At 38.1% G+C, this 13,684-nt stretch overlaps 1 protein-coding gene across 8 annotated transcripts in view; it reads right to left on the reverse strand.

Moving 5' to 3' along the window:
- Positions 1 to 13,684, reverse strand: part of STK33 (serine/threonine kinase 33) — a 185,032-nt gene that overhangs the window by 37,044 nt on the left and 134,304 nt on the right. For all 8 annotated transcript variants that reach the window (XM_044929484.2, XM_006051606.4, XM_044929481.2 and 5 more), the window contains 3 exons: positions 5,623 to 5,698; positions 849 to 961; positions 313 to 398 (listed from right to left, as the gene is read on the reverse strand). In XM_044929484.2, coding sequence (XP_044785419.2) covers positions 313 to 398; positions 849 to 961; positions 5,623 to 5,698 — 275 coding nt within the window. The remainder of the gene's footprint in view (positions 1 to 312; positions 399 to 848; positions 962 to 5,622; positions 5,699 to 13,684) is intronic.

The raw sequence follows: 13,684 nt of genomic DNA on the forward strand, positions 1-13,684 counted from the left end.
GTACAGACTGCTTCAACAGTCCACATCTTTAACAAAGGACATTTCTCAGCTCTATTCTACTGGACTTGATACCATAGAAAAGTTCATTTAAACCTCTATAAACACATATAAACAACTGTGGTAGTAATTTTAACAGTTTGAAAATACCCGTTTCAGAAATGTGTCAGCACTCAATAATTTTTTTAACTTGTCAGAAGATGAAACTAAATGACTGTTTCAAGACTATATATAGATTATAAGGCCAGATGAAAAGAAATAAGCAATGGTAGCGTGCCAAATTTTTTTTAAAAAGGCAGTAGTATTGAAACTTACTGTTAACCACTGGTTATCTAGTAGTTCCTTAGCTGTGATTCTGTGAGCAGGGTCTACTTTCATAAGTTGTTTCAAAACACTTTTAGCTGCAAATAAAGGAAAAAATCCTATCTTATATATCTTAACTATAATTAATATCACATATTTTCCAATTTTAGGATTAGGTCTGTATGACACAAAGGAAACATATCAGTTATAGAATAAATATCATCAGTACATATGGCTAATACTAAACAAAGTTTAAGGCCAAAAGTGAGGTTTAATTGCCTGGATTACCTGGTTTATAGTCTTCGGTAAAAATTAGCTATTTGATCAGAAAATTTCCTCTTCAATGTTTAGTATACATTTTCTGTTTTTGTTTAAAGTTTCAACTATAAAAGTCACAGTGAAGATAGCACTATTTCCACAAGTAAATGGTTTTTATTTCTACAAGTAAATTTAACGGCTACTCAGAGATTTAAAGTATCTAAATTACTGGCTGGCTTTCTTATATTATGCATATTTGCTTTAATAAATAATAACACATCTATACTTACCACAATCACTTATGGAATTCCAGACTGAATTTTTAAAATGTAGTTCTCCCTTTTTTATCAATTCAAAAAGCTTCTCTTCTGAGCTTGCCATAAAGGGTGCTTTTCCACATAATCTACAGCAAAGGCAATCATTCTGTTTAGATTCTTTTAAACAATCAAAATAAGGCTATTAAAAATTAAGTTTCCATAGAACTTGAAATCAGTGGTGCTTCATATTTAAGTAAAGGAGAGGAAGAGGTGGGAACTTCTCTGGATGTAGAAATGGGAAAAAAGGGGTTTTGGGAGATTAGTGCTAGGCTCTTGTATCCGTTGGAACTTCCACATGTGCAAAGCTCTTCTAGGTGGGAAAACACTAAGCTTAAATGGGGTTAAAATACAAAAAGGTGTGTGAGTTTAGGTGCACAGTAATAGTGGTGGATAACAGGAGAAACACTTCAATGTGAGGAAGGGTAAGGTTATGCCTTAAGGTACACTGGACTTAACAGAAAGATACACTGAGTCATCACAGTCTAATGAGATTACTTCTTCTAGTGACAATGGGAGAATTTTATCCATGGTAAAATGTTACACAAAGACTGGTGATGATGGTAAGAATGATCCTGAGGCCTACTGGCTCTGAGTCAAAATTAAAAAATCCATTAAAATAGCCACAACTCTTCAAAAATTATATACAAAATGAAGAAAATCTGAAGGAGGAAAACCAGATGATGAATTTGTCCCATGAGTAGTGTGTATAAACACAGACTTATTGTAAATTTCATAGTACAGGACTATGAGTCTTTAGAACCTTTTAAAGGAAGTACTATGCTATACTTTTGGAGAAGGAAATGGCAACCCACTCCAGTATTCTTGCCTGGAAAATACCATGGATGGAGGAGCCTGGTAGGCTATAGTCCATGGGATCGCAAAGAGTCAGACACAACTGAGCAACTTCACAGTCACATGCTATACTTTACAAAGAGCATGGCAAGCCTATGCGTCAATAGGTGATCCAGTCCAAAACTATGTGCTTAAAAGTTGCAAATGTCAGCCATCATCTTTATTGTCAATCCCAACATCTGAGGGACATCCTGTAGACAACAACCAGATTCTCCCAGTGACAACCAGACAGAAGTTGGACCTGGACTCATCACAGAGGCAATTCTAACTCTCTATGTCTATTCTTTAGCTCTCAGGATTATATTTTTCCACTTTATTACTGAAAGAATAAAATGGTATAATTCCATTACACTTTCCAAATTCTGGTCTGTTATGTACATAAGTATAATGATTTCTAGGTCTCTTAACAGATTTTTACTGATTTTTTAAAGTTACATTTTTCTTAAGTTTCTTTAAAAATCTTTCCCATTAATATTTTTCAAGTAAGTCTGAGAGTGAAGTCGCTCAGTCATGCCCGACTCTTTGCAACCCCATGGACAGTAGCCTGAACCAAGCTCCTCCATCCACGGGATTTTCAAGGCAAGAGTACTGGAGTGGGTTGCCATTTCCTTCTCCAGGGAATCTTCCCAACCCAGGGATCGAACCCAGGTCTCTCGCATTGTAGACAGAGGTTTTACCTTCTGAGCCATCAGGGAAGTCAAATAAGTCTAAATTTGATAAATATTCTACATGATAATGATTATGATAATAATGATTTTTCTGGTGTGGAGGATGAGTCATTTTCATGTAGCTTATCAAACTAGGCTGGACAACACAGCTTTTCATTTACCAATAGGTTCTTGTTAAGAGATAAATATTAAATTGTTCCACAAACTCTCATTTTAATACTTTCTCTTTCTCCAGCTCATTCTAACCCTTTTCTCTGTGATTCAATTTGCTTTACTATTATTTAGTTTTTAAATGCCATTCAAAAAAAGTCAGAAAAATGGTCTTATGGGCAATTACTATCTATTATAACAAGTACAGGCCAACAAAAGCCCAGCTCATTGAGTCTGTTAACAACCAGTGGTATGTACATTCACCGATTTCTTAGCTGCTCCTACACTGCCTAACATGCAACTATAGCTCAAGGGCTATGTTTTAAAAATTTCACTTTTTTCTGTCCTTTACAATTTTACTTACACAAAATGTATCTAATGGTTGGTCAATCAGCAGCACATGAAATTTTATGACAGCAATTTTCTGCACATCCAGAAAAGAGAATCCAAGACATGAAAAATGCCTCTTAAGGCCTTCCGATTATTTTCTGTTTCACAGGAATCAAAACAGCAAAAGATGGTGCCCATAAAGAGCATTTATATTAATTTCACCTTGAGAAGGTATGCTATCATTGTCCAATTAAGCAGCAATGAATCAGGGGTAACTGATAAACAAGAAACCCCTCCCCGCCCCCAGAGAAGGTAATATGTTTGTGCCCTTGGTGAAGGAAATGATCTATAAGACCATTGGGCTCAGGTAGATGAATGAACAGGCACAGATTAAGTAAGAGTCTGCTGCTGCTGCTGCTGCTGCTGCTGCTAAGTTGCTTCATTCGTGTCTGACTCTGTGCGACCCCATAAACGGCAGCCCACCAGGCTCTGCCGTCCCTGGGATTCTCAAGGCAAGAACACTGGAGTGGGTTGCCATTTCCTTCTCCAATGCATGAAAGTGAAAAGGGAAAGTGAAGTCGCTCAGTCGTGTCCAACTCTTAGCGACCCCATGGACTGCAGCCCACCAGGCTCCTCCCTCCATGGGATTTTCCAGACAAGAGTACTGGTGTGGGGTGCCACTGCCTTCTCTGAAGTAAGAATCTACTGTAAAGGAAAAAAAGATGTCTTTATTATGATATGAAGTCATGCTCAGAAGCAGAAAAATTAAAATTACATCTTTAAGTAGGAGGAAAAAATTTAAGACATGTAATACACCAAGTTCAAATCAAGAAGGCAGCAAACACCACGATTGGTATAATAATAGATTACATATATATGTTATATTTGACTTGTGTTGTCTAGAAGTCATGAGAGAATAAAATACTAATTTTAAATAGCTATATTTTAATTTAAAACTAAGGCTCAGAGTTTTAATATAATCCTAAGCAGCACAAAACAATGATCAAAAATTTTGTGAATACATTTATACTTTATGCAGTCTAAGCAGTGATGTGTTGAGTATCTGAGTTACAGCTACAATCACAACATCCAATTTCTACTGCCTGTGTATTTCATTTCACAGGACTGTGAAAATGTAACTACTGTGATGTCAATATTTAGAAACGATCTGGAAGAGGTAGTGCACAGTGAAATCTTCAATGTGACCATAAAACTAATGTTGCATCAACATAAAAATGTTCATACTCACCAAGAAGCAGAACAATGACCACAAACTTTTCAGAACACTCTCAGACAATTCACTTTAATTCAATATAAAAAACATATATTGAGCACTGACTACATGTCTACTATGGTGCCAGATACTAGGAGTGCAAAGATGAATCAGATCTCTGTCCTTCATGGAATTTAGAGCAAGAAAAACAGAGATAATACATATAATACAATAATTGCATTACATTATAATATAGCTTTTAGAAGTATAATGAGAACACAGAAAAGTGAAAAATTAATTCTATCAAACTTATACATGTGCAAACTTGCCTGATTAAATATTATTGTCTTGTTTTTCTTTCAGTGTTACTGTTTTGCATGCATCTTTGTATTAATATGTTGCCTTAAATCTCATGGAGTAAGGGAAAGTATATACATAATAAACATACTAACTCTGCTGGGGCAGAGTAGGACTAGGGGAAATAGAAGTTGCTAATGTATGAGCGGACACACCCAGGAAAGAGGTTAGTACAGAAGAAAAATGAACACTGAGGCAGAATGAATTACATGAGCAAAGACCCAGAGGCATGAAATGCAGGGCACCTGAGTCATAAGGAGCAGCCTCGAGTGGACACCAGAAGAGGGTAAGTACATGGGAACACACATGCAGACCAAGGTTGGAAAGGCATGCTGGAGCCAGGCTGTGAAAGCTTTGCATCATGCCATGTGGGGATGCGCTGACAGTTTTCTATAGCAAGGGAGAATCAACAGAGGCTGTTAGTCAGGAAAGCAGTATAATCAGATTTGTGATTTAGAAAGACAACCCTGACAACTGTGTGAAGGATGAACCACAAGAAGGAGAACAGACAAAAAGACACTATAATCTTCCAGAAAGGGATCATAAGGAGAAATTATACAAGTGAAGAGAAATTGAATAATATGTGAGGACTCCTCAAAGGAAAAATACAGGCCATGGGGTCTGACTGAATCTTGGGAGAGAGACAAAAGAGAGAACAAGAAAGACCAATATTTTCAGTAGCAGGAAGAGAATTAGGAACCACAGAATACTCCCTGGACCCTGGACTGAACCTCTATCTGGTTACTGCCTGCTGCTTGAACATGCCCTGTCCACAGGGGAGCCCTAGTGCCAAGTCCAGGACCTTCCCTCTACCTGATGCTCTATATGTTAATCTACCTGATACTCTATAAGTGAATCTCAAGAAAAGATGAACAAGCTTTTGGTTTGTGGCAAAGGATCAGAGAGGTGTTGAGGCAAGTTTTTCACTTTGCTCAGTGCATTGCAGCATTTATAGATCAATGAAAAGCAAAGTTGAAACTTACAAGTTGATTGTATTAAAAAAATACCTAATAGATGGACCTGACAACAGATAAGACAGCTTTTAGAATAACTTCCCAGTTGTTTCTTCAGTTGCTTTCTTGACATTATACTGTTTCGCTGTAAATTAAAATCTATGTAATTCCATTGTTAGGGGACATCCATTCATTTTAAATTGTACATTTAGCAGGCTACTTACAAAATGTACATTATGACACCTATGCTCCAAATGTCACACTGCTGGCTATAGTCGTGGGCATTGATAACTTCAGGGGCTGCCAAAGAAGCAGAAATAAAATAATATTAATAATACAATAAATGACGTTTAAATGCTTAAACACAAAGCGTGAAAAATGTGCTGATGTGATGTAATTTATTCCCCCATAGGGAAAAAGAGAACCAACAGCAGATGTTGAATGAATAATGTACAGGCCTTAACAACTGATGTCGCTGAGCCTCCCTCCTGTCACTTAGCTTCTAATGGAATGATGGCACACACTGCACAGCTACATGTACAACTTTTCATCTCTTTCAAATTGTTAAGAAATGATCTTGCAAAGATCATGGAGTTATAGTAGAAGGCAACAATATCTTAGTCTTTGCCAAAAATAGCTTTGAAAACATGCCTTAAGTAGATACAATTTAAAGCAAGCCCAAAATGTGGAAATCTGGATTTACAGAGAAACTAAGATAAGTGGCTATAAATCACTTCAGCAAAATAACAGTAGTGATAGTAACTTCATAGCACTCCTATGACAGTATGAGTTATCTTCCACATTTTCTAAATGAGAAAACTAAGACAAAGAGAGCGCGCCTATAATATAACTCAATCAAAGAGCCAATTGGTCACAGGGGAGGCCTAGGGTCCAGGTATTTCTGACTCCTCAACTCTGTGCTTCTTACTTACAACATGCCCATGATTGTTGTTACTGTTGTTCAGTTGCTCAGTGATGTCTGTCTCTTTTGTGACCCCATGGACTGTAGCCCACAAGGCTTCTCTGACCATGGGATTTCCCAGGCAGAATACTGGAGTGGGTTGCCATTTCCTCCTCCAGGGGATTTTCCTGACTCAGGGATCGAACTCAAGTCTCCTGTATTACACGTGGTTTCTTTATTTCTAAACCACCTGGGAAGCCCTATGAAAGGATGTTGCACGTTGTCAAACACTTTTTCTGCATCTATTGAGATGATAGGGTCCCTTTAAACAATCTTCGCAAAGTAGAACTTTATTTTTTTTTGAGGTAGCACATCTTTTAATGATTCAGTTCAGTTCAGTCGCTCAGTCATGTCTGACTCTTTGTGACCCCATGAAGCGCAGCACGCCAGGCCTCCCTGTCCATTACCAACTCCTGGAGTCTACCAAACCCATGTCCATTTAGTTGGTGATGTCATCCAACCATCTTATCCTCTGTAGTCCCCTTCTCCTCCTGCCCTCAATCTTTCCCAGCATCAGGGTCTTTTCAAATGAGTCAACTCTTCGCATGAGATGGCCAAAGTATTGGAGTTTCAGCTTCAACATCGGTCCTTCCAATGAACACCCAGGACTGATTTCCTTTAGGATGGATTTGTTGGATCTTCTTGCAGTCCAAGGGACTCTCAAGAGTCTTCCCCAACACCACAGTTCAAAAGCATCAATTCTTCGGTGCTTAGCTTTCTTTATAGTCCAACTCTCACATCCATACATGACTACTCGAAAAACCATAGCCTTGACTAGACGGACCTTTGTTGGCAAAGTAATGTCTCTGCTTTTTTTTAATATGCTGTCTAGGTTGGTCATAATTTTCCTTCCAAGGAGTAAGCGTCTTTTCATTTCATGGCTGCAGTCACCATCTGCAGTGATTTTGGAGCCCCCAAAAATAAAGTCAGCCACTGTGTCCACTGTTTCCCCATCTATTTGCCATGAAGTGATGGGACCGGATGCCATGATCTTAGTTTTCTGAATGTTGAGCTTTAAGCCAACTTTTTCACTCTCCTCTTTCACTTTCATCAAGAGGCTCTTTAGTTCTTCACTTTTTGCCATAAGGCTGGTGTCATCTGCATATCTGGGGTTATTGATATTTCTCCCAGAAATCTTGATTCCAGCTTGTGTTTCTTCCAGCCCAGCGTTTCTCATGAAGTTAAATAAGCAGGGTGACAATATACAGCCTTGACGTACTCCTTTTCCTATTTGGAACCAGTCTGTTGTTCCATGTCCAGTTCTAACTGTTGCTTCCTGATCTGCATATAGGTTTCTCAAGAGGCAGGTCAGGTGGTCTAGTATTCCCATCTCTTTCAGAATTTTCCACAGTTTATTGTGATCCACACAGTCAAAGGCTTTGGCATAGTCAATAAAGCAGAAATAGATGTTTTTCTGGAACTCTCTTGCTTTTTCCATGACTCAGCAGATGTTGGCAATTTGATTTCTGGTTCCTCTGCATTTTCTAAAACCAGCTTGAACATCAGGAAGTTCATGGTTCACGTATTGCTGAAGCCTGGCTTGGAGAATTTTGAGCATTACTTTACTAGTATGTGAGATGAGTGCAATTGTGCAGTAGCTTGAGCATTCTTTGGCATTGCCTTTCTTTGGGATTGGAATGAAAACTGACCTTTTCCAGTCCTGTGGCCACTGCTGAGTTTTCCAAATTTGCTGGCATATTGAGTGCAGCACTTTCACAGCACCATCTTTCAGGATTTGAAATAGCTCAACTGGAATTCCATCACCTCCACTAGCTTTGTTCATAGTGATGCTTCCTAAGGCCCACTTGACTTCACATTCCAGGATGTCTGGCTCTAGGTGAGTGATTACAGCATCGTGATTATCTGGGTCATGATGGTCTTTTAATGATTAGATTTTTAAATAATGGCTGGGTTTTTAAAAAGTTGAATATGCTTGTTATTCCAGGAATATGTCTATTACACCTCTACAGTTAGGGAGCATCCCGGAGGGCCAACAGTAAGTTAATATGTAGCTTCACTCCCACATTGTTTAAGGGTCAACTGTGTGTATTTGAATAGAAATTTAAAATTTACAAAGTACTTTTGCATGAATGATGCTATTCGTATAAATTATGTTAAGAATCATGTGAGATGGGTATACAGGCATTTGACTCATTTTGCCAGTGAGGAAATTAAGGTCCAGATACACATATTAAGTAACTCACCTAAAGTAACACAGTTACAGAGCATCTCCCATGTAAAAGGTGTTTTCACTTTAGAAAACAGTTTCAATCACCCGTCCCAACACACACACACACACAGTGTGTCTGTAACCAGTAAAAGCAAATGAAATTTCATTTCCTCTGACTATTTTAAAGGAACTAAAAAGCAACAACAACAAAAAAAGGAGCTGAAAGGTAAACAGAAGAAAGAATGAGAAAAGACTCAACTATAGGTAATTAACAAACTAAGTAATTTGTCTTCAAATCACTTAAAATTAACTAATTAACATTTTCCTTTAAGCAACTACTTGTATTCTTTAACCCTCCTTAAACTTTTAAAATACTGAATCATAAACATTCAAGTTGCTCTACGGCCATGTGTCTATGACAAGGGCTGATTCCATGATCTGATCCCCTGACAGATTTCCACGTAGGTCCACCACTCAGGGGGCCTGGAATTCAGAGCCTTCACTGTTCCAGAGTCATCTTAATTACCAGGGGCATTTCTACGTGCTCTGTCATCACGGCTTTCACAGGGAGGCAGAGGCCAGAGCAACTGTGCCAAAGAGCCACTTAGGAAGTCGGCAAAGCCCCACAAACCATCTGTCTTCTCTCTTGTTCTCTCACTTGTTATCAGTGTAGACAACTAATAAGCAGGCATAAAACTCAGGACGCTTGGATATATTTTCCCCATGTAACTACAGACCAGATGTCTTTTGCCAACAGGAGGATATGAACAGAATCTAAAGTAGCCTCTTCCCAAATAAGATAAAACTACTTAGAAACTTTATGCATCAAATAGACAAACAATGAACCAGGCATACTCCTCAGGAATAAAAATGAATAAACTACTGATATAACAACATGGCTAAGTCTCAAAACCATTACATGGAACAGAAGAAGACAGACACAAAAGAATATATACTTATGATTCAATTTGTATAAATTCTAGACAAGCAAAACTAATCTAAGGCAATGGAAATCCTCAGTGGTTGCTAAGGTTTGGGTGGGGGATTGACTGAGAGGGACACAAAGGAAATTTCTGGGGTGATGGAAATATTCTATATCTTCACTGGGGTGGTAATTGTACAAGTATATATATTTGTCAAAACTCATTAAACTTTACACTTAAAATCTGTATATTTTATTATATACAAATTATGTTGCCATAAAGAATATTTTTAAGAAACCTACTCAAAGTACAAAAAAAAAATCTACTAAAGCCCTACATCAGTGAGTGACTTTAATAACTCTCTTAGAAATCAACAGAGGAAGCAAGCAAAATTAATAATATGGACTGGTGGCTGAGATGACAGAACTGAAGACTATGAGCTCATTACCTCCCACGAACACACCAAAATTACTACTTACAGAGCAACTATCTATAGGGATGACCTGAAAACTAGCAGAAAAGAATTTTCCACAATTAAGACATAAAGTAGGAAGTACAAGAATATGGGAAGGAGGGGAGGAGACATCCTACAGTTAGAACCTACATTTCCAGGTCAGTGAAACACTAACAGGAGGAATGTCACAATCTCAGAATTCCTCCACACGGAGTGAGGACTCTTAGCCCCACATCAGGCTTCCCAGTCTAGGGGGTCTGCACCAGGAATATTAGCCCCCAGAACATCTGGCTTTGACAACCAGCAAGGCTTATATCCAGGAGAGCTGGAGTGCTAGAGGAAACAACAGACTTTGCTGTTCAAGGGTGCACACAATATCTCGCACTCTGAAACCCAGCTCAGAGGCAATAGTTTGAAAAACAGGTCAGACCCAGTTGCTGATCTTGGAAAACCTCCCAGGAAGGGAGGAAGCAGCTAGGACTCCCCCAGGGGACTGGCAGCAGCCATTGTGGGGAGTTCATTCTATCACATGGACACTGGTGCTGGTAAGCATCATTTTGGTTTCCTCCCTCTAGCTTATTAGTGCCAGGACCTGCCCCACCCACCAGCAGGCACAAACCAGCCCTACACCCCCTAGTAGACAGCTGCCAAGACCTGGCCCACCCACCAGCAAACTAGCACTCCCCTTTGCCACGCAGCCATGTAGGCACCAAGCCTTGTACACCAGCAGGCCAATAGCAGGTGCAAGTATGGCTTACACAGGCCATGCAGTTAACCCCGCAGTAAGCCTACCTCACCTTCTAGCAAGTCCAGAGTCACTATGTGGCACAGCCTCAAAGCCAAGCAGGTTGGGGGCCAGTCCCATCTACTGATGTGTCCACAGTAGTCAGCCCCACCAAAAAAGGGTGCATGCAGCCCACATAGGGGACACCCCTAGAACATACAACTCCAGTGATCAGAGGGGAGCACCTGGTGGTCCCCACAGGACATTGCCTATATAAGGCACCATTTCTCCAAGATCAGAAGATATAACCAACATACCTAACACGTAGAAATTAGACACAAAGAATTGGGCAAAATGAAAAGAAAAGAAACTGAAAAAGCACAAAGACATGAAGTCTAAGTAACATACTACTAAACAACCAATGGGCCACTGAAGAAATGAAAGAGGTATTCAAAAATACCTAAAGAGAAATAAAAATGGAAACACAATGATCTATAATTTATGGGACACAGCAAAAGTAGTTCTAATAGAGAAGTTTATAGAGATACAAGCCTTACCTCAGGAAACAAGAAAAACTTCAAATAAACAATCTAACGTTATATCTAAAGGAACTAGAAAAAGAAGAACAAAGAAAACCTGAAATTAATAGAAGGAAAGAGAAAAAAAGATCAGATCAGAAATAAAAGAGACAGAGACTAAAAAGATATTGAAAAGATCACTGAAAGAGACAGATTTAGAGCTAAGAGCTAGTTCTTTAAAAAGATAAGCAAAATTGATAAACCGTTAGCAAGACTCATTAAGAAAAAAGACACAAAATCAGAATGAAATAGAAATTACAACCAATACCACAGAAATACAAAGGATCATAAGAGATTACTATGAACAATTATATACCAATGAAATGGACAATTTAGAGGGAAGAGATAAATTTCTTGAAATACACAATCTCCTAAGACTGAATCAGGAAAAAACAGAAACAGATCAATTACCAGTGATAAAACTGGATCAGTAACTTAAAAATTCCCAAAAAATAAAAGTCCAATACCAGATAGCTCCACAGGTAAATTCTAAAAAGAATTTAAGAAAAGTTAACACCTATCCTTATCAAACTATTCCAAAAAGTTAAAGAGGAAGGAATACTTCCAATCTCATTTTACAAGGCTAGCATCAGCCTGTTATCAAAACTAGATAAAGATACCACAAAAAAAAAAAAAAAGAAAATTATAAGCCAATATCACTGATGAACACAGATGTAAAACACTTCAAAAAAATCTTAGCAAACTAAAAGAACCACACACCACGATTAAGTAGAATTTAGTCCAGTAACTCAAGGATGGTTCAATATCTTTAAATCAATGAATATGACACACTACATTAACAAATGAAGGGTAACAATAATGCAATCATCCCTATAGATGCAGAAAAAGCTTTTGACAAAATTTGACGTCCATTTATGACAAAAACTCTCCAGAAAGTTGGTATAGAGGGAACACACCTCAACATAATAAAGGCCCTAATGACAAACCCACAGTGAACATCATATTCAATGGTAAAGAACCAAAAGCATTTATCTGTTCCTTCTACATGGTAAAAATTCTTATCCTCTAAGAACAGGAACAAGATAAGGATATCTACTCTTTTCACTTTTATTCAACAAAGTAGTGGAAGTCCTAGCCATAGCAATTAGATAAGAAAAAGTAAAAAGAATCCAAATTGGAAAGGAAGAAGTAAAACTGTCACTGTTTGCAGATGACATGATATTATATACAGAAAATCCTAAAGATGCCACCAGAGAACTATTAGAATAAATGAATACAGTAAAATAGCAAGATATAGAATATGCAGATATTTATTCTATATACTAACAACAAATTATCAGAAAAAAATTAAGAAAACAATCCCACATATGGATCAATGGAACAGAACAGAGAGCCCAGAAATAAACCTACACACCTATGGTCAATTAACTGTCAACAAAGTGGGAAAGAACACACAATAGAAAGAAGACAATCTCTTCAACAGTGGTGCTGGGAAAGTTGGACAGCCACATGCAAATCAATGAATTTATAACACATCTTCACACCATACAAAAAAAAAAATAAACTCAAAACGGCTTAAAGTCTGAAATATAAGATACAACACCATAAAATTCCTAGAAGAGAACATAAGCAAAACATTCTCTAACATAAATCATACCAATGTGTTCTTAGGTCAATTTCCCAAGGCAATATAAATAAAAGGAAAAATAAACATATGAGATCTGCTGCTGCTGCTGCTGCTAAGTCACTTCAGTCATGTCCAACTCTGTGCGACCCCATAGACGGCAGCCCACCAGGCTCCCCCGTCCCCGGGATTCTCCAGGCAAGAACACTGGAGTGGGTTGCCATTTCCTTCTCCAAGGCATGAAAGTGAAAAGTGAAAGGGAAGTCACTCAGTCGTGTCCGACTGACTCTTCGCGACCCCATGGACTGCAGCCTACCAGGCTCCTCTGTCCATGGGATTTTCCAGGCAAGAGTACTGGAGTGGGGTGCCATCGCCTTCTCCCATATGAGATCTACTCAAACTTAAAAGTTCCCGTACAGCAAACAAAATGAAAAGATAACCTACAGACTGGGAGGAAAAAACTGAAGATAACACAAACAAATGGAAAGATAAATTTTGCTAATGGGCTTGAAGAATTAAAATTATTTAAATGACCATACATATCAACTATATTTCAATAAAATTAATAAAATAAAAAGTATGAATCACAAAAGTCTCATGTTTGGTTTTATAAATACACACATACACACACTTTTATGCTTGACAAACCAGGAGTATATAGTTGTCCCTCGGTTTCTGTAGTGGATTGGTTTCAGGATTCAGCCCCTAACCCTTTAGCCCCCAGGCTGTCAGATACCAAAATTCATGGATGCATAAGTCCCTTATATAAATTGGCTTAATATTTGAATGTAACCTACCCATATAGTCCCATATACTTTAAATCATCTCTAGATTAACATATAATACCTAACACAATATAAATGCTATGTAAATAGTTGCCACTGTGTAATA

This window comes from Bubalus bubalis, chromosome 16 (assembly GCF_019923935.1).
Source record: "Bubalus bubalis isolate 160015118507 breed Murrah chromosome 16, NDDB_SH_1, whole genome shotgun sequence".
In the NCBI taxonomy this organism is placed as follows: domain Eukaryota; kingdom Metazoa; phylum Chordata; class Mammalia; order Artiodactyla; family Bovidae; genus Bubalus; species Bubalus bubalis.